Genomic DNA, 26,054 nt, shown 5'->3' with positions numbered 1-26,054 from the left:
AAAACAAGGGGGGGGGGAGATAGTAGCTAAAATCAATGTTATTTTTATTACTGATCTGCAGGGTCTGAATAGAAATTTTGGGGCCCATCACAAATGACTTTTACGGGTCCACCTCCATATTGTTTACCCTACATCCCTACATATATATTTCACCCATTATTTAAAAAATATCGAGCCTTCTTCAAGCTCCGCCAATAGCTGTCCCTTCTCTTCCCCTGTTGATGTGTCATTAATAACAAACTTGTGATAAATCAGTTTTTTTTTTGTAAATACAAGTAAATACATTATATATAAACATGGTACCTGGTTTGTTTCTTGAACAGTGTATAAAGCTGAATAGCACTTAGAATGATGCATAAATATATAAACTAGTTTTGAAAATTAAAAATTACTTACCTTCCCATCAACAACAGCTGCTAGTGGCATGACGTCAAAGCATTCATTCACTGCATTCCATACTTCTTGTCCATATCTTTCACCAAATTTGTTTATACATTCACTGTTATCAGAAAAATAAAAACTTATGTTATAACCAACCATTAACAGTGCATAAATAAAGTTCTTCGTGATTCCATTAACTGTCTTTTTCAATTTAATCTCAAGCAAAATAATGAATTTCAAGTCTACACGCACAATCAAAATTTTATACTTAAGCAACTGTTTGGAAACTTTGAAACAGTTGTTGAACGTTATGAAAACAAGTTTGCAATTTTAAAATAGTTTTTTTTAAAAACTAAACTAGAGAGCTCTGCCCCCTGCTCGCTAACGCTCACCAACCCCCGAAGATTGCTTCGCAATCTTGTTTGATTCACAAAGATTTAAATCATCAGTTAAAAAGAAACAGATTAAAAACGCATTATGAGCTCCCTTTGGATCAAAAAGCACCCCTTCTCCGGGTTTCAGAGCAACTTGTACCAACTTGCAGAGCTGTAAGGGCTAAGGGGCTCCTGAGCATTGCAAAACTACAGTTTTGTATATTCATGGTATCAGTAATATATTATGCTCCTTAGCTCGGGGCTTGAATTGAGTTGAGTCTAAGATTTTCCGTTAAAATCGAAACCCTTAAAGTTTGTGAATAAGGAAAAGAAGAAACATGTGAATCGAAAAGACGTAACTATGGCAACGCCAAATAAAACATCAATAATTTTAATGGAGATGAGGATTATTCAAACTTTAATTTTAATGGCTTGCAACTTTTTTCCTTTGGAGATGAAAGCTCAGTTTTTCGACCACAGGTCGAGTTAGATCTGGAGTAAAAAAAGCCGCTCTATTCAGTGGTTTCGAAAAGAAAACTGTAGGACAATTCCTTCGCTTCCAATAGATAGATTTAATGAAGAAAGTAGTGCCTAAATTTTAGCTAAGCCTAAAAAAGTTCGAGCTAAAAACGCAAATAACTCCGGCCGTATTTAAGTTAGAGCATTGAAACAAATTGCGTAGAACGTGAAAAATTCTACCCTTTCCAACACTATATAATTTTAATATGTGCAAGTAATTTTTCACTCGTTTAATAGGGAATAATAGGCAATTTACACAAAATTTGAGCTTAAAAAATTAATTACAAAAAAACTAATTTGAATTTAAAAAAAATAAAACTCCAGGTGCACCCCCCCTGGGGCTCAAAATAATTTTGTACACAATTTCAAAGCTGTAGGTGCTATGGGGTCTCCTGGACGCCCGCCTGTCACAGACTTCCTTCCCGAATTTTTTTGAAACCTTACTTTTTTTTACTATAAAGAGATTATAATCAGAATAAAGGTTAGATGTATGCTTAATACAAAACAAATTATACAAATATACAAGCACTATAAGTACCCACATGAGAAAATTTTGGATATTTTCACTTTTTTTAGATACTAACTAAAAGTATATAAACATTGTAAAATACTGAATACAAAAATATTATCAATGAAAATTTTAAAACTTTAACTGGTAGGCAAATATTTAAATGAATCTAGTGCTTTACATGTAAAATGTGAACATTTGCTGAACAGGTCTAACTTCATGATTACCACGCAGCAGAAAGAATTTTTCAGGTGCTAAAATTTTCTGAGAGAAAAGATATGCAATAACCTAAAGTAAAAAATAAACCATAATTAAAATCTTACAGTTCTAAAAATGGACATTCATATGAATTTAAATAACGTTAGTATTTGAGCATAACAGTTAGCAATATATTAGTGAATTAATTGTGATAACATGCAAAAAATACATTTTCTTTTAAGAAATCGTCTCAGTGCAGCTTTAACAGAAACAAATCAACTGATCAGAGCAGAGAGGTTGCTGGGAAAAAAACCTTACATATACTTATAGAGTAGACCATGACATTTATTTATGGAGTAGATGTCATGATTGACAGGTTTTTGTGGGGTCATAAAAAAGTAGTTTAGATTACTTAACTTAGCCTGCATTAATTTTAAAAAGTAGACATTTATTTTTTTAAAAGTTAGTTTAAAACCAATTTAAATTTGGTTAGCGGATTTTTTACAATAACCAATCAAATATATTAAGGAATAGTGCTCCATTGCATCCCCTCTAAATAGAAAAAAAAAACCACACACACACACAAAATCAAATTTAAAAAAAAAAAACTGCTGGGACTGATGAAATTGGTTAAAAATCAATGATGAATTTCTCAGGTGTTGGACTCCATTTAAAATATCAGCAAATACCAAAGAGCAATGGAGCTTTGTTTCACTTATTTTAGAGATGTAGCAGTGGATCTTTACATTTGACAGCTGATTAATATATTCACAAGTCGGCGATATATCCTGTGAAAAATGTGTAATGTCTTGTATTTGGTTTTGCACATTATTAAATGTGTAAATGTGAAAACTGACTTTTGATGCTCATCAGGGTGGATGTTGGAAAAAAAGAGGCCTGGCCATTAAGGGGCCTGAGTCCCAGTACAGTGGCGCCGACTCCATGGGGCCTGAGGGGGCCCGAGCCCCCTCAAAAATATTTTTGAGGGGGCAGAGCCCCCCCCCCAATAAATCAAAAAAAATTATTAATTACATTATGCTTTTTTAAACTCATAAATTTATCTTTTATTTTCCTTGTTTGAAGATAGTTTATCTTGTAAAATACATTCAGTAATGAGTTAAAACAAATAATTATTATGGTTGTGTAAGCAGGTTAACTGAAAACGAGCGGTGTGAATAATGATAGTGTAATTTTGCTGCGAGTACTGTAAAAATTTGTCCCAGTGTGCGAATTACGGGTCAAGCCTGTTGCCGGTGGGCAGCGCTGCGGCGCGCACACCTATGTGTTGCTGATCCGGAAAAAATATATGAGAACTTGATTTATACATAAAATGGGAGGCGTGATAATTTTGAATACTTTTAGGAATTGTGTTTAAAAGAAAACCTTCACAAAATGATGATCCTTCCCTTCCTCGGAATCGACGTATACCAAAGAAGTGAAAACAACGAAGGCAGCTCACCGCACACTTTCAAAATCCAAAAGGAATACAGTTGACTCCAGCTACTTTCCCGAAATGGCTATAACTAACACGATTTTTTCTCCAGTATTCAGACCTAACGCGAATTCCGCACCCGCAACACGAAAATTCTCGGGAAGGAATCGTGGTGTGTTCGTATCGGCTTTGGCTACTAACATTTTTTTTTTTTTTTCATGAATGGATCTTTTTCCTTTTAGCATCGCTGAGAGTGGAAGTTCCTTTTTCATTTTAAGTGCGAAAGTTAATGAAATATAATGACACCTAAGAGCGCTGTTTCATTTAAAGTTTGTGAAGATAAAAGGAGAAAGTTTCTGACAATTAAAGAAAAGCTAGAGCTTCTTGAAAAGCTGAAGCTCAACTAAAAAATGCGTTGAAGGTAGCACGAGAATTAGGTATGAGTGAATCTTCCATACATACAACAAGTCAAGAAAAGGAAATCCGTAAAAATTCACCGAGTAGTGAAATTAGTAAAATGCAAATATTTATGAAAATGGAAGCTGCTCATGTATTGTGTACAAATATCATTAATAGATCGACTGTTCAGTACAACTAAAGATGCATTTTGCTTTTCTTACTATATACTGTGCTTACCGTATACCGGTTTATTTTTTCTTTCTTTCCCATTGATCATTGATTTTGTACATCGTAGCAGTATTTTATGTTGAATAAAACGGTATTTTTAAAAAACAAGTAACATTCAGTCCTTTATGTAAGAAACAGGAATGTACAGTTAGAGTAGAGTTAAGAGATGGTTTTAACAGTTTGAGGGGGTGTTTACAAGTATCTAAAATAATTGGGTATGTTTATAAAAAAATTTACACATACCTTTTTCCACAACCCGAAATTTCGACTTACGCGAGGTATCTTGGAATGCATCGCTTGCGTAGGTCGGGAGTCGAGTGTACTACAAGGCAATATACATTGAGGTTTGTAAAATGGTGCAATTTTGCATTATTGGGCGATTTACATCAACTGGACGCACACAGGTCATTGCAGTTGAACAAGAGTGCTTGCTTTTATTAAACAGAGGTGAAACATTTTGAAAAATCAACTGAGTTTTTCAGAAATGACCTAGACATTGAGAGACTGCGTTTACGCTTGAATATGTTAGCCGATATCACTAATGAAAAAACAACTGGTCTTAAAAAGCATGCGTAAATTAAATTACCTTTTTACAAAAATACTGTGTGTGTTCGTATTTATTTTTTCCTTTTTTCAAAGCCAAAAAATATGTGTCGAGCTTGTTGACTTTTCGGGGTTTTAATGACGATTATATGACTTTAAAATGCTTTTAAAAAAAACTTTAAAACTCTGTAAATTGGCATTTTCAAGGCACAAAAAACGATCTTTATTTGGGGGGGGGTAACCTCCGTGGGATTACATAACCCCATAAACCCCACGTGATGACTGGCCCAGCCCCCTCAATAATTTTTCCAAGTCGGCGCCCCTGTCCCAGTAGTATAAACTTGATAAGTTTTGTGGGACAAGGAGACCCCCTACAATGACAAGAGGCCTACCTTGGCACGAGGCTTAAGTCCCACATATAAATATATATTTATGATTGAAGAGAAAGCTTCCCCGATTTTATAATAAGAAAACTCCTTATTTTATAATTAAAATGCTTTTAAAAATAATATAATTTTTGCAAATTTTGCAAAAGCATAATGAATTTAAAGATCAATAATTTTCATTTCTCCTTTCACATAAGGTCAAGGGCGCCCATATAGGGGGGCAAGAGGGGACTCAAGCCCCCCTAGAAATTAGAACTTTCTAGCTTTTAGTACTTTTTTCTTTGCAAAAATTTTAATACATTTCTTCCAATGCCATTAATGAATAAGTTATTAAAAATGTCAAATTTTAATGACTCTACTCTGTCCTGAAATCGGTTTCCATGGGGAAAATATCCTGCTAAATCATGATTAAAATAGCTGAGCCCCCCCTTACAAATTTGCATATGGGTGCCCATGCATAAGGTTGTGGAGAAAGGAATGCTTTGGACATATATATACTGTACATAATCAATATTTATAGGAAAAAAAGAAAAAGCAAATATAAAAACTTTTACAGTCACATACTTCAATGCCATGTTGGCCTCGATCAACATAATCACCAAGAAAAAGAAAACTTGCAGGAGTTAAAAGAGGTCCCATGCGCCACAAAGTTTTCTCAAAACACACAAGATCAGAAAAATTTCCATGAATATCACCTAAAAAATATTGAGACATAAAATCAATAATCAATGGATGTCTACAAGGAATTAACAATTAATTGAATAGGTACTTGAATGGTTTAGTGCATGTTAATGAAGATAAGCAAAAAAATAAGTGGATTTGAGAAAATCAGGTTTAAAATTTTTGAATTATTTTATTTCTCCATTTTACATAAGCATAATTTTTTCTGTAAAATCTTGTTCACACAGGCCTTGAGACCCATTACACCAATCTCAATTAAATAGATATGAGATAATTTATTCATCAATTAAATAGATAAAAGAATAAAAGTAAAAAGCTGTACTTTTAAATATTTGATAAAATGTATACTTTTAAAAATTTGCCATATTAAGTTTTTTAATATGAGAGTTATATTATTAGCAATGGTGTTCCCATAGGGCATACTCCATATGCGCCGTATCCCTCAAACATTTTTTAGACATATAGCGTATACCCTCAGGCTTCAAAAATTTTCATATTATGACACATTATGTATATGATTGCATACACATATTGTGCATAACTGATTACTGTGAGTATACTCCCAGAAAAATTGATGGGAACATCACTGATTGGAAGTGTTATAACTATTATTACGGTAGAACCTTGATTATTCAAGCTTCAATTAATCAAGGTTTCTGTTAACCGAGCCGATAATGAAGTCTTTTTTTTTCTTCTAAATACGTAAGCCCTTAAAAGGACGGGTGTTTTTTTCCCTGCCTGTGATGCCTGCTGTTCTGCCTCAAAAACTAACTTCTAAGAAACATAAAAAAGATCCATACTTAGAGAAGGTGACAAATACTTTCCCCTATAGAAATTTTGTAGCTTAAAAATTTCATGATCGGGCAGCTATTGCCATAAATTCGGGACTTTTGCAAAGAATGGTAACAAATTTAACAACAATAATGTAAATTTAATGAAATGATGAATTTTCAAATTAAAAATAAAATTATTTCTGTAAGTTTTGTGTTTTTTTAAAGGCATCTGTTGATATTTAAATTCGCATTGTAAAAATATCAATTGACGTATTAAAACTTACTACAAGTTATTTTCCTATTTCAGTTTTTTAACTGTAAAACTCATTTTTATCCTTTAAAAATATTCGACTGTATTTCAACTAATACATTTTAAAAAATTGCAATCCTGACATACTTTTATACAAAGTTTATATTCTACTAACTGAGATTCCCGACATCCGAGGCACCATCGGTCCCAGTTAGCTTGGTTAACCAAGTTTCTACTGTATTCAATTTTAATGAAAATACGGTTTCTGTTCTATTGGATATGCTAAGTAAAAGTAGAGTGTCTGATTGTTAATCTGTTTGAACTGATTTTTTTTTATCGGCAAATGTACTACTATGCTACAGGAAAAATGTATTTTCTTTCTTTCAACACTTGCAGGCAAAAAAAAAAAAAAGAAGAAAAAAGGGCATTAAACATATTTTTAATAGACGATTTAACAGCATTAAGAGGTTCATAGGCCACCAGCTTTGCAACAGATGTGAGAGAATCAAGGATAACAGGGGTCCTGATTAGGGAAGTGTCGTTCATGAACAAACGGGTCAAAAAGAACGAATCCTTAAAATGTACGGATCCGTTCATTCACATAAAAAATGAGCAACCGTTCTTTTGAACGGAGAGCAGTTTGTAACATTGTATTGATGCACTTGTGGTAAAATTGTTTTTTTTTTTTTTTTTAAATTTCATTCGTCTCCTACTTTTTAATTCTCAATCAATCTCACCTTTCCTTTTTCTCAGAGGCAGCAAAATACATTCATTTCAAACCATCATTTTTTTAACCGTTGCAGTTCATTTGCAATTTTCCAATGTATCTATTAATAATGTTTTGTGTAACTTGTTTGGGCTACTAAAAAATTTTTTGGACTTTCCATTTCATGTTCCACGCATCTGCTAAAATCCTTTTCACGCTTTCTGTCCCCAAAACTATTTCTAAAAACACCTATTATCAGGGGTGCCTCGGGGGGGGGGGGGGGGGGTCATGGCGCAGTTCCTCCCCCATGGCAGATTTCAATGCCACAGGCTGCACCATTGAAATTTTTAGGGGAAGGGGGTTTGAGGGGTATTTTTCCCTTTTGGGGAAGGAGCTCTTGCTTTTGGAAGGTCTTTGCGATATTTAGGAGAGAGATGCGCCTTTGCTCTTAGGGGGGAAGCCTCTTTGATTTTATTATTTTTTCAATGATCCTTCTGTCAACCCTATGAATTACCATCTACTATATTGATTTGGCCTTATTTTCAACTTGGTTGGCGACTTCCAAGTCGCTTATTTAACATTTAATATCCAGAGATTTTTAATAAGGTTTCTTACTGTATTTTTTTTCCACATTTAAAAAGGTGTTGCATTTTTTCTCCGTTCTCATTGGTCCTGTAGCATAATTTTGAAACTCCCTAGTATTTAGGTGAGTTTTTTTTATTTTTAAATTCAGTTACTCGGTAGTCCGGTTAAGCTACCGATACATTTAGTTTTTTTTTCCTTGATATACATGGTCTACTGGTAATACTATATGTATATATACAGTGCTGTAGCTGTAAAAAATATTTCAAGGAATGTACCTTTTTCTTTTGGGTAGATGTCATGGTTGACAGATGTTCTTTTTGGGGTCAAAAAAGGTCAGTTTCAACAACTTACACCCGTTTTTTTTTTTTAATTTAAAACACAGATTTTTACTTAAAAACAACAGCAACAACAACTTTGTTTTGAAACCAGTTTACAGAAAATTGGCTGTAGCTATGTTAATTCTTTTTAAAATTAATCTCATCTTGTATTTTTTCAAATCGTATTCTGAATTGTTTTAAAGAACATTATTTCTGTATTCACTTCAACATTTGCTTTATAATATACATGGGTGTCCACTTAGGGTGGGAAGTGTTTCATGGCACAGATTGCGCCCTTCAAATTTTATAGGGGGGGGCTGAGGGGTATTTTTCTCTTTTTGTGGGGGTGGTGCTCCTGCTTAGGAGAGACTTCATAATATTTAGAGGATGCACCTTTGCTCTGGGGTACATCCTCTAGAGGGGGCACCCTTGTAATCTAACAAGAAATGCTTTTGCCTTGTTTACTTGCTGACTTGCAACGCGTATTGGCATAAAATATTATTTTATTTATTCTCGGCCCACAGCCGAAAATTTAAAAGAAAATATTTTAAAGTTGCATATTGTAGTTACCTGCTTTTGACCCAGTCTGGTAACGTATATTTCAACTTGTCAGAGTGGGTACTTCAACAGATGTTTCCCCCATGCCATAATTAATGGCGACTGTTTTCTTAATCCCATTGCAGATTGCATGTGGCAATGTATTGATTTGAAATTGTTGAGTTGTCACATAGTGACTTTAATTGAATTCCACTCGTTTAAGACCGCATGTATGATGGAGGAAATACGAAAATTCGCGACCGTGAAATAAACAAATGAGTTTTAATTGAAGTTAATGTTTTGACATCATCGCTACACGCAATCCCATTGGCTGTTGATATACATAGAGGTGAGTGGCAACACTTGCTCTCTCTTCTCTTCTATCCTTCGATCCCACCTTGTTTTAGTTGTGGTGCAAGGCCTAGTATGGCTCACGTGCGGTTTTTTTTCTTCCCCACTATGATAGAGGGAATTTGTGGCGTGTCATTTGTGTGATGTGCGTCACACTGTTTTTAATAAGTTTTTGAATTGAAAGTTCTGGTAATGAAATGAGACCAGGTGAAGATGTGCTTATTTTGTGTCCGGCATATTGATATCGCCAGGGAAGGAGTTCCAGACGTTTCTTTGGATAACTCATGGAATCATCGCATGCGGATTATCTAACCCAACAAGTAGTGTGTTCCTAGGGGCGTGCTTAGAGTTTTAGCGACACTGTGCGAAATTTATTTTATAGTCAATAAATAATCATTTTTGTCATTTATTTATGCTCGCCTAACACATAACCCGCTGTAGTGTGTCACTCAGTTGTATAAGTTAAGTCAAATGTGACAAACGTGACACAAAATATGGTTGCAAAGAAAATTTTTGGAATACGAAAGAAATGTAATTAATGAAATAAAGACTGGTTTCTATATTGTGTTGTTTTCAGCCCGGAGGAAGGGGAGGGGGAGAAATACGAAATTGAAATCTAACTTCAGAACAACGTTCGGAAAAAGAATGAAAAACATTTGACCTTTTTCTGCCTTTTCACTTACTTTTACTACTAGCAAATATAGAAGAGTCCTTCCGTGTCAAGCGACCAAGGAAGTGTAGGAGACCCCGCTCGACCATCTCCGATATGGATGAAATTTTATACAGGTATAGAGATACCTTTGAAACTAACCTATGCAAATTTTCAGCTTCTTAGATCCAAATCCTGAGGATCTAGGATCTCCAAAAAATGTAATCCAAAATGGCAGATCAGCTTTTTATGCCAAATTGCCACATTTAGACTAAGTTAACAGAAACTGTAATCACAGTGAAAGCATGAAATTTTAGGCACTTAAAGTACAATTGGCTGAAAAAAGGTACATTCAGGGGTGCCCATCCCCCCCCAAGCTCGATGGCGCAAATTCCCCCCCCCCCCAAAATTTTCTCGCTTTCGAATCGGGTTAAACATAACAGTTTTTAGAGTGTTTAATTTCAGTCAATTTCATGGGGGAGGGGAGGGGGTAGCGCTAACAAATACTATTTGAACTAAAATATTGTTGGATTGTTGACCCGCCTTGCCTTTCCAAATATTACAATGTGGACCTTGAGGAATAAAATTTTGGGTACCCCCGAATTTTGCTAGACTTTTTTTTTTTTTTTCAAGCGTATGAATATTTTCAGGGAGAGTGGATTCAACTTTCTAGCTTAGGATGGAGTGATTGCTAGATGTATACAGTATGAATCTTGAAACGGAAATTTATTGTTTTTCAAGATAGGGGGTCCGGGATTATTTCGAACTATTTTTTCCGGGTACAATTTTCGAAATTGTACTTTTAAAACCAGTTTTAGACGATCTCTGGTGATGTTAGGGGATAAAAGGTTTGGTGGCTCTTTCCCAGGAATTTTTCAATATTTAAACTTTAAAAGTGCAATTGTAGATAGTCTAACGCTGTGTTAAGGAGGGTTCTCCTTTGTTTTCAAAATTGTAGTTCTCAACACTCAGTGTTAGACTATATGTGGTAATGTTAGGGAAAGAAGATATCTTAGGGCTCGCACCAGGAATTTTTTTTTAATTTTAAGTCTTAAAAAACGCTATCTATGGTTGGGGGAAAAGCAGTTTTCTGAGTTTAAAGTTCTAAAATCGCAACTATAGTCGACCTTTGTGACGTTAAGAGAAAGAGTTTTCGGAAGCTCTTCTGGAATTTTCTTGAAATTGAAGCCCTGAAAACCAAATTTAAGACGGGTTTTTTTAATAATGTTGACGAGAGTAGAGGAAGAGGGGGGGGGGGTGACGCTCCACTTAAATTTTCGAACTTGTAGTTTTAAAAACGCAGTTTTGATAGATCTTGATAATTTTAGTGGAAAGTGAACATCGGTGCCTTTACCCCGGCAGTTTTTTTAAATTGATGCTCCAAAAACGCAATTCTAGGCTTGTCGTTGATCGTGTTGAGGAAAGAGAGGGGGGAATCAGGGGCTCTCTCCTATATTTTTTTCAAAATTGCAGTACTAGAAACGCAGTTTTGGATGACTCTCGTAAGGGTCACAAGTCAAATCGTCTGATCCAGCTTTGAAACGGACACCAACTCTACGCTCCTTTATTGAAAAAAAGACAAGTCATTAAATTTTGGAAAGCGTACCAGGGCCGTCGCTAGGTCCAAAAACTTGGGGGGGGTGGGGGGGTACGCTTTGACGGCCCCTTAATTGTTTCAAACGCATGTTCTAATATGCAGAGAGAGAGAAAGATCTGGGTTTCTGGTTTAGCAGGGATAGTCATATTACTAGACCTTAGTACTAGCAATATAAATTTAATCGTAAGGAGGATAATATTCAGTCAGAATTAGGGGGTTTCGGAGGACTACCTTTTTGCATTATTTCGAAATTGAAGACATACAAACACAGTTTTAGACTATATTTTAAATTGAGAGGAAGGGGAGATGAGGTCCAGGATAGCATCTCCCGATATTTTTTCCAAATTTAAGTTTTCAACATAATCGTAGGTTATATTTAATTTTGTTCAGAAGAGGGGGTCCGGGGGCTCTCCCCGAGAATTTTCAAGATTGTTATTTGAAAAACACAGTTTTAGACGATCTGTGATGATGTTAAGGAAGGAAAAGACTCGGGGTCATCGTTCTATAATTTTTCAAAATGCTAACTTCAAGCACGCATTCCCGATTGTGAATTATTTCTTATTGTGACACATAAAGGGGGGTCCGGGGGTTTTTCCACTGTGAAAATTGTAGTTCGAAAAATGCAGTTTTAGACGATCTAGTGATATTAAGGAAAAGAGTGATGTGTCCCCCGAGCCCCATCTCGAAATTTTTTGAAATTTTGAAGCCTTATAAACGCGATCATTGACTTTTTTTTGTTAAAATGTAGTGTCCCGCCAGTTTCCAGAAAAAAAAGTTCCGAAAACGTAATTCAACCCAAACTTCGATGAAAAGGGGAAGGGGAGTTTTGGTTTCGCGCCCAGAAATGGTTCGTAATTGAAGCACTAAAAGCGAGATTTGAAACATTTTTCGATGATGTTGGCGAGAGAGAGAGAGAGGAGGGGGGGGGGGCGAATTCTCTCGAAAACTTTTCGATTTGTTGAAACCGCAGTTTTAGAAGATTTTTGGTAATGTTAGTGGGTGGAGAGGGAGTCCTCCCATCGCAAATTTTCAAAAAAAAATTGAAATTCAGTTAACGCAATCGTAGACGATTTTAAACACTCTTAGAGGGGTAGAACCCACCGAAACATTTTCTGAGTTGAAGCCTTAACAATGAAATATTGGGGATCTTCGGTAATATTTGGAGAACGAGAGTTTCAGGACGCCTCAGGGAGGTTTTTTTTTACGTTAAAGTAGAAAAGACGAAATTTATTCGGCGTTGAATGATGATGAATGATTAATTGAGAGGGCGTTTTCTCGGAGGTTACGTTGGGAGCACTCTCACGGTATTTCGAAATTGCAGTCCTAAGTTCTCAGGTGGATGCCATCTTTAATGACGTTAAGGTAAGGGATGGGGGTTTCAGAACGTTTTCCCGGGAGTTTTTCAAAACCTAAGTTTTAAAAAGTCACTCACAGGCCAGCTTAGGGGACGTAAAAAGAAGGGTTTGGAGTTCCCCACTCTTCCTTTCCATTTGGCTACGTCCCTCCTATCTTCATTGTAAATTTTAATTACTGCTAAACATATTGTGGTAATATTTTCTTCCAATTTTCCTTTGCTAAACACGATGATTTGCTTAAATTTTCCATAATGAAGTTTTCAATTTCCCGCCTAATATTTTTGATTTCTTGCAATACAAGCGTTTGCGGCCTTAGAAAAAGGACTGATAACATTTTAAATGGATGTGGTAATCTTTTGAGGGACCCTATAGGTCTCTATTCCACTTCATTTTATTTTAAACATGCCTTTTCCACTTGCATCTCTTGATCAAGCTTTGATTTACTTACGATTTTTGCATTCAAACATTTAGAACTTTCGTTGTGAATATTCATTGCAATATTTTGATTCTCCACTTAGCAATGATTTTCAGGATCACATTTTTCAGCAAAAAAAAAGAGGAATGTTTTGGCGACCCCTATCCTTTGGGCTGCTTTAATGAAGCTGTCCTATTTATTTATGTATTTTGTTTAAACTGAAGAACCATGAAGCATGGTTTTGTATAACCAGGGCCGTCGAGAGACAAGGCGTGCACCATGTTACTTTGGTTGGCGGTCCTCCCTCCCGTTATGCTGATTTTACTCGATGCATAACACTTTAATTTGAGTTAGCTCATAGTTTCCGACTAGGCAGACATACCCACTCTGCGGCCTAGTGAAGAGTGTATTGTTCTGAATATTTTTTTTTTTGCGTTAATAAAAATGAAGTGTACATCTTTCCGCCGCTCGTACTTAGATACTCTTAATAAAAGAGAATCATAGATGTTCTAAAATTGTATTTTAAGATTACATTTTCTATTCTGATTTCACAGAAAAAATACTTTTTGTCACTATTATTTCAATTGTTCATTTATAATTACTATTTTAATTTTTTAAAACAACGAAGAGTTTCCATTTTTCTTCATTAGTTGCATCGCTAAAATTATATTGGTGGCCCCACTTCTGAAAAACTGAATGGGGGGGGGTACAGTGATGGCCCTCAATAGTACGCAAAAAAGTATTGTTAATGCATCTATTTCTTGTTGAATGAGTTTAAATATTTTTTCTTTCCAAAATTCAAAAATGACATGTTCTAAAGAAAAAAAAAGCCTTCTGAAAAAAAAATCCCCCCCCCCCAAATTTTGATGGCGCAACTTGCGCCATAATCCCTCCCTGTGGGCACCCCTGGGTACATTCAAGTATTTTTGGAAATTTGAACTCATTTAGATTTTTTATAGCACGCGTGTAAACACGTGAAAAAGCATGGAGGGGAAATTTCTTCCTGGATTTTAAGTTGTCATAAAATTTGAACAAAAATAATTCAAAGGCTCAGTTTCAGAGCTTAAATATCTATTTTCTTAAAGATATTATCATCCAAAGTGGCTATCAAAACCGTTCAAGTAAAAAATAGCTTATTTTCAATGCGCTGTAGCTCAAGTTTGTCACCTCGCATCTTCTTTTCGGTAATACCGTTAGAAAGAACATATTTTTTACTTTCAAAATATTTTTTTTCTTCGATAGTGGTCTTTTGGATAAGAATAGAGAAATGAGTTTGAAATTCTGTCTGTCGTGACAAATTGCCACGTTTAAGCTCAGATTAAGGGAAATTTTAACACACTGGAAGCCTGAATTTTAGCAGCTCAAAATACTTTTGGTTGACACTACGTTCTAGTATTTTTATTAATTTGAGTTCATGAACTTTTGTGTAGCACGCATGCAAACTCACAAGAAAAACGCAATGGAGAAGCTTTTTCCTAGATTTTATAATGTCATATATTTTGAATAAAAATGATTCAAAAGCTCTTACTTTGTATTTCTATTGTCAGTATACATGCTTTCAATGGGTTATAGTTGCAGAGAGTAAATATTGATTTTCTAAAAGATATTGGCATTCAAAGTGGCTGTCAAAATCATTCACATGAAAAATAGCCTATTTTTAATGTGCTGTAGCTCAAGTTTGTCCCATTGCATCTTCTCTTTGTGCATACCATTAGAAAGAAGGTATTTTTTCACACAGAAATATTTTATTCTCTTGTAATATTTTAACGGCCCCTTAACTTTGAAATATGTTAGCGGCCCTGTGCTGCCGCACGTTTGCCACGAGCACCGCCCCTAAGCCCCATGTGTTCCTGGAGTTTGATTAAGTCAACTTAAAGTGTGCCTTAGATTACCGACTCAGGACTACTTTTTGTTATCATCTGCATACTAGTGACTTTTTGAATCTTAGAACTAATGGAACTTCTTTGTTGTGATATTTTGGGGGTTGTTTTAACAAGGATATTTGTTACAATTTTTCTAGTCAAATTTTAATAAATGAATTTTTCTGATATATGCTTTTTACTTGTCTCTGACTTGACATTTCATGGCCATTCAATGTCGATTTAGTCTAATTTTGTCAAATAGAATATATTAACTTAAATTCTAACTATGCAAACAACGTGTCCTGAAACCTATGAGGCTCCTTTTAGGTTATGCTGCTCCAACCCACTGACAAAGAAGTAGCTTAATTGTGCTTATCTGAACATTCTACATCTGACCCCAAATAAAATATTTTTTTATTAATTTTTCATAGACATATTTTCTTACTTTTAAATAATTTTAGTTATTTTTCCTTCAGAGAATATGACTGATCTATTTTGAATGCACATGAGTATGCCGTGCAGAGAAATCACTTGAAACTTCTAAAACTTTTTTTAATTAATGAAGTCGTTCAACTGAACGAGTTAAAAAATGAACGGATCAAAAGAATGAACTATCGTCTGATGAGCGGATCATTAAAAAGAACGACATTGCCCACCTCTAGTCCTGATGTATAAAGGTTTCTTCTTGAAATAACATTAAGAAAATGTTGTTCAAAAACTTTTTAGACTAAGAAAATGTTTTGGCAATGCAAGAAGAACAATGATTAATATCCAAAGAAATACCCCCCCCCCCTTTTTTTTCTGGCTTTTTCTTTTTGTTTTTTAATAAGCAAATCAAAATTTAAGATGCGGTTTTCAAGAAATGACCCTTAAAATAAAACTTTCAACATTAACTTACCCAAAACATATGCAGGCGAATTTATATTAATTAGCCTTTGCTCTCTGTTCAGTATTTCATAAGCTGTTCGACAAACGTTTAGCAAGCATCTTGCCAATGCATCTCTATCAGTAGCACCCCAACTGAATGCTTCTTTTGGAGTTCGACCAACACTTGCTTCTCGTTTTATGCAATGTTCAAAGTAAGACAGCCCTTGAAGCATTTCATTCGCTTGTGATTGCTAGAAAGATTTTAAAAAGTCTTAGAAAATTAAGAGATACTTTTTAAATACCAGAGAAAACAAATGTGTTGATCTATCTACAGGGGTGCCCACCTAGGAGGGGTCATGGCACAGACTGCGCCATTGAAATTTTTAGGGGGATTATTTTAAGGGGTATTTCTTTTTTGGGGGGTTCTTCATTTGGGGGGTGCTTTGCAATTTTAGGGGGAGTGTGCCCTTGCACAAAGGGGGAGGGGTGCACCCCTGCAATCTAACTTGATCTGGTCGTCTGCTTACGAATGGCTTCAAATTCAGGATTTGAAAAATTTCAAGGAAGCAATTTTGAATGGTCTTTTCTGTGGGGTTTAATTCACAAAGATATCAACTAAAACCTATTTAAAAGTATTTTTCAGTAGTCATTATTTTCTTTCATAAAAACAAAGTTTTTTAATGTTTACTTTTAAAATTATGCTTAAAAATGTAGAAATTTAGATTCATACGCAAATCATTTTTGAAATGGGAGGTCTTATCCCGGTATTTACAAATTTTTTTTTCTTTGAAAGGTGGGGTGGAGCAAGAGACTATCTTCCTACACCATTCTAGTGGACAAAGGAAGACAGAGATTTACATTTCAGGGTCAATCTTGGGTGGATTTTTATTTTTACAGAAAAAAAAATTTGCTCTTGTGATAAAATGTTGTAGGGAGAGGGGAGGATTGAGACGTACAAAAAAAGGAGTAAAATGCATGAAAAATGAGAAAAGCACAGCACATTTCTAAACTGCCTAGGGGAAACACTAGTAATCTTGTGTAAAATATACTTTTAATAATGTCTAAAAATTGCTTACCAAGTTAAATGAATCCACAGATAAAATTCTTTCAACTCTCATTTTTGAAGGAAATTTCACATCATTACTACAAGCCATTGTTCCTGGAATTTTCCAAATATCCAATGACATACAAAAACATGTTCTGAACATTCTAAATTTTTCAACAAATTGAACAAAAATAATTAAATGAAAAATTTAAACATTCCTTAAATTTACTTATTTTCAGTACACAGCTTTTTGAATTAATGTTTTGGGCATTATTTTCAAACATAAATGCAATTTTTCTTTCATACCACGCACACAGAATAATTCAGGGATGCAGGATATGTCCAAATGGTCTGTAAAAGTTTTGAGTGGGGCTTGCAATCAGGAGGAAATTTTTGCATATAAATAAAACAAATAAAAAAAGAAAGTGAAAACAATTTATTTCATTTAATTTTAATCATATGCAAGGATATCTCTCTCACTATGTGTTTAAGAAAAAACTTAAAAAACTGGTTTTTTTTTGGCTGCTATTTTTGATTAATGAGTTTTTTAATATTCATAAATTGGCTTTTTATCCAAGAAATTTGCCGACTGGCACTGATTTGGCATGTCAAACACAGCTATGCTGCATAATATCTATCACTAAGTTTCCTTACATAATTCTTAAAATATGATGTAAATTTGGTTTGTGAAAATTTCCAGCAAAGATTTTATGTTTTAGGGAAATTTTATGCTTGGCAAATTTTCTGCACACTAGCCATAATTCATTTTCAGAAAGAATTGACACTACTTATCTTAATCTACCTTACCTACTAGCACAAGGCCTCCCAACAGAACCACCACCAAAAGTGAGAGAAATCTGAACAACCTATTTAGTGAATGATTTTGTAAATTTGTACCTATTATCATTATTTTATTTTAACACTAATTAACTGCCTCCCCCTCCCCACCAGATTAAAAAAAGGGACAATGCTCGTTGACAAAAGGGCATCAACCCTACCAATCTAATCAACATTACCAGCAAGAAGGGACTTGCAGAGGGGGGGAGGGGAGCACATCCCTGCCCCTGCCTACAAGCACAAAGCCTCCCAATAGCTCCACCATCAAAGGTGATAGTTTTCTGACAAACATATTTAGTGAATGATTTCAAGATTTTTAATATTCACAAACATACCTTCCATGTCCCACAAAGAATTTACATCAACTAATGTTCCTGAACGCTTGACTTTAACAGAATGAGTTGCTAGATCATACTTTTTCTCTGACACAGTACCATTTTTATCATTGGAGTTCTTTTCTAAAAATAAAATTCCACAGTGAAATAATTTCATATCAAGGAGATGAAATCTACAGAAGTTATATATCATGAATAGAAATATATATCTTCAACTGAAAACACTTTAAAAAATAATAAAAAAAAAACATAATTGCTCATAAAATTCGTTTTCAGCCTTTTATCATACCTATTGAGCTTTCTCGTTGCCTTTTACGAGTTGATGATTTGCTGATACATCTTTCCCTTGGATGTTCAGTAAAACCTCTATAGGAGCATAAGAATTAAAATGTAAAGACAAATAATGAAAAGATGTAAAAATTGCAAGATTTCTCCTAATTCTTTTAAAATTTTTACCATCAAAATAACTACTAAAATCACAGTAAGAAAAGGAATTGAAAAAAAAAAAAAGAACATCACACACACAAACACTTCAAAATTTTGAATGAATCCTCAACAAAAAGTTCTTGTAAGATATTATTTAATTTTTTTATTTAACCTTGTTTACATCTGTCAAAGGGGGGGGGGGGAGAGGCTATTTTTAGCAACACATGGTTGATTTCAAGCAGGTTTAATTAATTGTGTATTTACTTATTAATGCATTTTTGAAGAACATACATGTCAAATATGCATAACGCAAAAATGCTCATTAGTTGAACCCTAGTACCTTTCAGTGATTATAGCTGAAAGGTGGATAATTGGCCTTCCGAATTATGGTAACACATAAGGTTTTAAAAAACATATAAAATAATAATTTATTTCATTTTCTTGGCCTCAAACTAAAATAAATTTTAAAAAAATTACAAATGAGTAGGCATTAAACAGAAGAATCATTTATCAAGTGTCAGTTTATGAAAGCAAATAAATATGTAGAGGCTAAAGATATAAAACACATACAAATTAGTTTTGAGTGATGGACATTCCTGAGTCAAAAATGCCTGTTTAGAACATCACATTCCAAACTACATTAAATATAATTATTAAAAGGTAATACCTTCTATGAAGGATTGAATAGATGATTGGTTCTGTTGCTCTGAATAAGCTAGATGTACCACGGAACTTCAACTGCCCGACAGTCTGGAGGAAATTATTCAAAGATAGTCGCATTTGTCCTTGAAGTTGGAAAGTCCTAAAATAAAAAAATCTACCATTTTATGCACATGTTTAAATTAAAAAATAAGTATAAGTAAGATAAAAAGCAAATAAATACACCTGGCGGGATGATAAGTAAACATATAAATGAAACAGAGAATATATGTGCATTGTATGTGTATGCATGCATGTTTCCTATACAAATCCAGTTTTCATCAGATCATGACTAAATTTGGCAGGGAGGTTCTTAGACACCCGAGAAGAAATGTAGGGAGGTTTTCAAACACCAAAAAAGAACCAAACCATTCCAATTTTTATTTTAAGGCCAGAAAATTGTCTTTTTCTATAAAATGCTTGCAAAACTTAGAATAAAATATCCATAGAAACCCCTGATTTTTCTGCTTTAGATATAATTTGTTGCAAGGTTCCAAGGTAATTAGAACATGAATTATAACTTTTTTCAACTAATTTCATGCTAAAATGTAGGTAAGACTTCAAATAGAAATTCAATGTTGTACCATTGCCCCACTTAACGGGTCTTGACAATTTATGACTTGATCATGCATCCACAATCAATGTCAACGTTTCAAAGTTTATTTTTGATTGGACGTCGCCCATTTTGACCAAAAGAGGCTCTGAATGGTACCCCTGCGTCCACTAATCAATGGCAACATAATGGAAACGGGTTTCCTGTAGCACCCTCTTTGTTGCCATGAGTTTCAGGGATTGTCACAGCCTATAAGAATTAGCTAGGGCCATGGTTGAACAATGCTTTTATCAAAATTTGTAGGGTAAAGAAAATCATTGAGAAGAAAGATCTGTTGCCATTTTTTCTTGAATAGGAATAAATAAAATTATGGCTTTTGTTTTGAGGCTTCTCTTGCAATCGGGTTATTTAAAGCTTTTCCTTTTTGGTTATTTTTCCACAATCTGTCGGAGAAATTTAACAGATTTTTTGCTCAAGCCTGATTGTTGACCCCCCCCTCACTTGACACAAGTTTTTATTTTGAGGTAGATCATGCAAAGAAGGGCGACACAGCTAGTGAAGAAATAAAATTTTGTAGTTAAACTACATCATACTATTCATGGATTCACAATACAACCTGTCACAGGATGAAATGTTGAAAATATTGCACCTCTTTCTGAGTGTCTCCAATTTAAACAAAATTTTACTTGTCACCTATGTATGTGCATCTAAAAGTCATCAATTTTTAAGCCCTGACACACAAAAGAATAAGTTTAATGCGTCTGTGCATCTGTGTAGCTCTGTATCTGTCTGTGGCAGTCTAGCGCCTACACAGATGGACTGATTTTGAGAAAAAAAAAATTGTTCGAAAGGAGAGTTGATCGAGAGTGTTTTAAGCTAGGTTGCGTCTTTGGATGACATTAATTAATGAAGACATTAAAATTTTGGGTAGACAATGCATTATAAGCTTTTCCTTTTCATCACCTCACACAGCATCAGTCTGCCCTTTTGATATCAATACTTTTAGATGTGATTTTTTATTAAGCTTTTGCAATAAACCTAGGATTGACTTGGCATCAGAAGAGCATCTCAAAACAGATTTGAGAGGGAAGATGAACAGGAATGCGAGAATTATACAAGTTTTTTCAGGATTTATAAAGCAATTTGTAGATAAGAAAAGGAAAAGACAAAATTACTTATAAATTACTTTGTCAAAAAAAGCAGAAAAGAAACTTTTGTGTTCAAATAACTGTCTGTTAATCAGAGTGTTTGCAATTCAGAGTGAATTAAATGGAATCACCTATATTCAAGGATTTGGGCTCACAAAAATGGCCACTAATTAGAGGTGTCTACTATTTAGGAGTGTCTGTTGACACACTTGCTGCCGATCGATACATTGCCCCTCTGTCGAGAGGGTAGGCAAAGGGTTTAATTTATTTAAAAAAATATATAACTGTTTAGCATTATGTGCTGGCATGAGATAGGCAGCAAAAGTGTTAAAGAAGGTTTTACTGTACTATATTCCATAAGAGATTGATAAAAAACTTTTTGCACTTTTAAATGTTACTCCAATAAATTTAGCTTACTTGGAATGAACTTTTACAGCATTATCTAGAGCTTCTTCATTCAATATAGTTCCTTTAAGACGATTAATATCTGCAATCATAGATCTACAAAGTAAAAATAATAATAATACCAAGAAAATATAAGTAGGTGAATGTAAGGTATAGTGAAACAGTGGGGGAAAAGTGAAATGTCAATTTTTTTTTTTTTTGCAGTATGCAGTGATACCATTGAGAAGGAATACTAATGGAGGGAGCCATAGCAAATGTCTCAGTGAAATAAGCTTGGGACCCAATGTTTCCCAGGTCAGGTGACTTGTTTGGCTGGGAAGTTGTTGCATTTTGGCACACAATCGCTCTTTTGGCATTAAATATTTTTCAGACGACGCGACGACGCTTATTATGAAATCGAGGCTACAAATCAGAACAACACTGGCTCCAACTCTTTTACCGCATAATAATAAATAAATAAATAAATAACGGATACAAATACAGGCCTATCATTCAAACTTCCTCTCCCCACTTCTTTCCGGATTTTAAATTATAATGTAATTGTACTTTTCATGTATTTTGATGTTTATTTCCTGAAATGACGGGCATGTACAAATAGTTTAAACTGTTCTGTTAACTGAAAATTTATGGATACATATGTATTGTAATCAATGTTTTGAAATGATTTCATACGCAGGCATACTAGTATTTAAATTGAAGCATAAAAATAGCAAATCTTTATTCTTGCGCATCTGCTGTTCACAGGAGCTTGGCGAGAAGATACTCACCAACAAAGCAAATGTGCACAAAATGCTTAAGAGTTGTTAAAATAATAACTAGTTAAGTAGAAAGTGTTTTTATGGAACTAAAATGTTATTTGCACTCAAGATATACAATGTTTTATAACTTTTATAGGTAAAATAAGTACAATAATTTAAAAATTATAGGCAACTGTGGAATATGTACTCGTTGAATGCATATAAATGTCATTTTTTCTTTATTTAGAAGTAAAAAACATTCGTACATGCTTGGGAAAAGTTACTGGACCTCCTGGTGTGGCTTTTTCCTCACAGTTTACAATGCTAAAATACTGCACTATTACTAAAAATCTAATTTTTCCCTTCTACAGTTAAAGGTTGTTATCATGCATGGCTTCAGCTAATGAAAACTTCTTCAGCGGTTACGGGCAACTCGAAATTGCTCCCCAGGTCACATGGTACTGTTGCCGTATCGGGATAGTAGGGTTGCACTCTCTCCATCTATTCCTTCTCAATGAGTGATACCTATCTAGCGATATAGCTATGTAACATAGTTGATCCCAGTCAAAAAACGAATTGCTCTAAAGATCTAGGTATATACAGTGAAATCTGGTTATGATGAACTTCTAGGGGTCATTTGTTGTTCATAACAGTGGGAATTTTGTTGGAATAGAACTCAAGCAGTGCAATGGAAATTAAACCGGGACTGAAAATACATTTTGTTGAAATGGATAATTTTGTTGTATTGTTATTTGTTGTAATGGGATTTCACTGCAGTTACAAAAGTCATTTTCAAAATTTGATACACATTTTGTGGTTTATCAAAACCACAAAATATTGCAAATATTTTGCAATAATGACAGAGTCAATATTTTGACTTTGTCAAATGTCCATAAATAATGACAAAGTTCTTGTAATCAATATCTTAAATATAAATTGAGACTTAGGGTAGGGGCACCAGTAACAGACAGTTGTAAGTTTGGATTTAAATAATTAGAATTTCAGGAGGGTAAAACTGATGTTGCTGTTACCCATGAATATGGTGCAACTATCTAGTGTTATCAAAGTGAATTTTATGATCCAGTTGGTATATACAAAGTAGTGGAGGAAGGTTATGAACAGTCACCACGAGGTCTGCCAGTGTTTCATATTCATTTGAATTTAATAAGGTTTTAGATCTAAATATAAAGAACTTTTGTATATTTTGAAAAGAAAAGGGGAATTTTGTCCATTATTCATCCTTTCCTCATCCTATCTGTTACTGGATATCATCAGAATTGTTGGTGTCTGTTACAGGGGGTTAGACCTTTTTTCGAAATTGAGTAAATGAAAATAGAATTAGTGCATAGTACAGTACTTATTTTGTTAACAATAAAGAATGTTTTGATTTTAAATGTTTAATACCATTTGTCAAGTGCACACAGGGCAAAGTGAAATAGTTCATTTCATTTATGTTATGTCTGTTACATCAAAATGTATTTAATAACCTGCTTGAGGAAAAAAAAAAATTTTGTGGTTTGCTCTATGATTTTGTTAAAGATGTACAATTACATGCTATTTATAATAAATATGAAATAAATTTGGTCATATTTTGTCTTCATGCAAAATATTCAACCAGTTAGAAATAAATCAACTGTGGCTCCCTTTGCAAGTCTTATGGCTCCTCTATTTTCATATTTTTTCATGCGGCCTCCCAAGGGGAAACGTTGATAAAATTAATATTTTTCCCTTGGGAAATACAAATCGATGTAGATCAGTTAAGAAATATGTTTACCTACACAATTACTAACTCAAACATATAATTTTATCACATGCTAATAATATTTAAGTGTGTGAAACTCTGATACATTATCTAATTTTATTAGGATGTGTTACATATTTTTGCACACTTATTGATCTTATTGTATTTTCATAGTTATGTCAGGTAAATTGTAATGACCTCGATAAGCAGAAGTTTTGGTATATTGATTTTTTACATTTTTTTACTATTTCAGCTTGTCAGTAAAGTAGCTTAGTCAGTAGTAAATGCAGCTCAAAATTATACATTTCCAAAAAAAAAAAAAAAACCTTGTCAGATCATACCTAAATTCACAACTTTCAAGGAAGCCATCTCCATTACTATCGTAAAAGCGAAAAATGTAACGACATCGAATCTCTGCAGGTGACCCGCCATGCTGAGTGCACTGATTCAAAGCAGCCAAGCCCATGACTACATCCTTATATGTTAAATGCCAGGAGCTGTTGACATCAAAAGCCCTAATCAATAAATAGAGGCTTTAAAATTGAAGCACAAATACATCATCAAATCTAATTAGAAATTATTTATAATTATATTTCATATGGTAACTAATAACTGGATTAGTATTTTCATATTGATCATATGGTAATTGGGATTTAAATGAAATAATATAGTCAAACTATAGTTAGGAATTTAGTAGGGAAATAATTAGAGTAAATTTTTATATCAATAGCCATCTCTAAACAACAGTAACTTCCTAAGAATGACAGTTAGTTTACAGAACCGAACACACTTTGGAGAATTAACATAACAGCTCACCTCTATTCCCCACCTCCCATCATATGTCCTTGAATTAACAACTTTTCCTACTCGAAACATTGTTCTTACATAAAATTTTTCACTTGAAGGGTTTGACATTTAAATCATGATTATGAAATATGAAGGGGTGGAATCCATTTTGGTATCAGTTTTTTATCAGCAAAAATATTGATTTTGTATCAGTGCTAAAACTTTCACATTAGGTCAGTTGAGAAACAGGAAAATTAAGAATTAAAGTTTAGAAACTAAATGTAAGCAAACACAAGAAATTTTGTTGTGTGTCAGTCCCAGAGAGTGAAAATGCATATCATCAGAGCTACAGCAAGATATATTAGTGTTATTGCTTGGATTCAATATCTTAGTGTTGCTCTGAGGCGACAATATTTAACATAATTCAATAAATTCTTCTGAAAGATGACTATCTGCAATAGTGATATTCTCAGAAAGCTTTCCACTAACACAAATAGTAAAAAACAATAGTCCTAAAACTGCATCTTGTGGTGTCCACTTGAAACCCAAGTTCACTAAGAATTCTTTCCAACAACTGCTCTTCGTTCCTTCCTGCTCAGCCAATTTCTAAGGCATAGGGCTACAAAGTCTTATCCAGAGGAGGGACCCGCTATCATGCCAATAAAGATAGTACCTAATTTTGACCCAGTTTCTATTTTACTAAAAAATCTACACCTATTTGACATGGACAAAATTGAATCTTTCAGAAGTAAGAACCATAGAATATGTATATGAAAGTATCACATCTAAAGATTTATCCAGATTGATATAAACTGATCTCACTGAATCTTCAGATCTTATATAATATTGTATTGCTTGCTGATGTTGTATTGTACACATGTTCACATGAAATAACACTAATTATTTATGCTTGGTAAAAAGATGGAAATTTCATGAAAATATACTAACCTGAATAATTGTTTTAAACCTTTTGGAGATTTTAAATCTTCCTCAAGCCAAGAAAAGTCTTTCATGTACTTTTTAAATAAGTAAAAGTTCATTGTTTCACAAGGGTAAACATAACACATGAAATCATAATAAATCAGCATCTGAGCTAGAAAATACATAAAAGAATATGTAAATTGAAAGGAAAAAAATACATCTTCAAAGTAAAATTTTTGCAAAACATACAGTTGAAATATTTCACTCTCTTAAAAAATGATTTAAAAAACTAAGAGCAAAATTCTTTTTTCAAATTAAAATTTCTACAGTAACTGTAACAGAGTTACTCACATCTTACAAAATTAAAAAGAGCAAAACATAGGGGAGCAAACAAAAGAGGATTTTAAATTTTTTCCATGTTTCTTTTAGAAATTTTTAGGGAAAAAACATTTAGCATTTTTTTAACCACCATTTGACCGCATGCGAGAGCTATATAACACTTAGTCCC

At 33.9% G+C, this 26,054-nt stretch overlaps 1 protein-coding gene across 1 annotated transcript in view; it reads right to left on the bottom strand.

The window, feature by feature from the left end:
• Window positions 1–25,678, bottom strand: part of LOC129221357 (uncharacterized) — a 39,966-nt gene extending 14,288 nt beyond the window's left edge. Inside the window, exons 1-11 of the mRNA XM_054855830.1 lie at window positions 25,574–25,678; window positions 24,181–24,354; window positions 21,374–21,457; window positions 19,224–19,358; window positions 18,420–18,496; window positions 18,131–18,253; window positions 16,990–17,072; window positions 15,945–16,164; window positions 5,533–5,663; window positions 1,964–2,070; window positions 397–499 (exon numbers count right to left, since the gene is read on the bottom strand). Coding sequence (XP_054711805.1) covers window positions 397–499; window positions 1,964–2,070; window positions 5,533–5,663; window positions 15,945–16,164; window positions 16,990–17,072; window positions 18,131–18,253; window positions 18,420–18,496; window positions 19,224–19,358; window positions 21,374–21,457; window positions 24,181–24,354; window positions 25,574–25,665 — 1,329 coding nt within the window. The 5' untranslated portion in view covers window positions 25,666–25,678. The remainder of the gene's footprint in view (window positions 1–396; window positions 500–1,963; window positions 2,071–5,532; window positions 5,664–15,944; window positions 16,165–16,989; window positions 17,073–18,130; window positions 18,254–18,419; window positions 18,497–19,223; window positions 19,359–21,373; window positions 21,458–24,180; window positions 24,355–25,573) is intronic.
• Window positions 25,679–26,054: the final 376 nt, after the last annotated feature.

Source organism: Uloborus diversus, chromosome 1, assembly GCF_026930045.1.
Source record: "Uloborus diversus isolate 005 chromosome 1, Udiv.v.3.1, whole genome shotgun sequence".
In the NCBI taxonomy this organism is placed as follows: domain Eukaryota; kingdom Metazoa; phylum Arthropoda; class Arachnida; order Araneae; family Uloboridae; genus Uloborus; species Uloborus diversus.
Note: the sequence above shows the minus strand (reverse complement) of the source record. Positions and strands in the feature narration are given on the sequence as shown.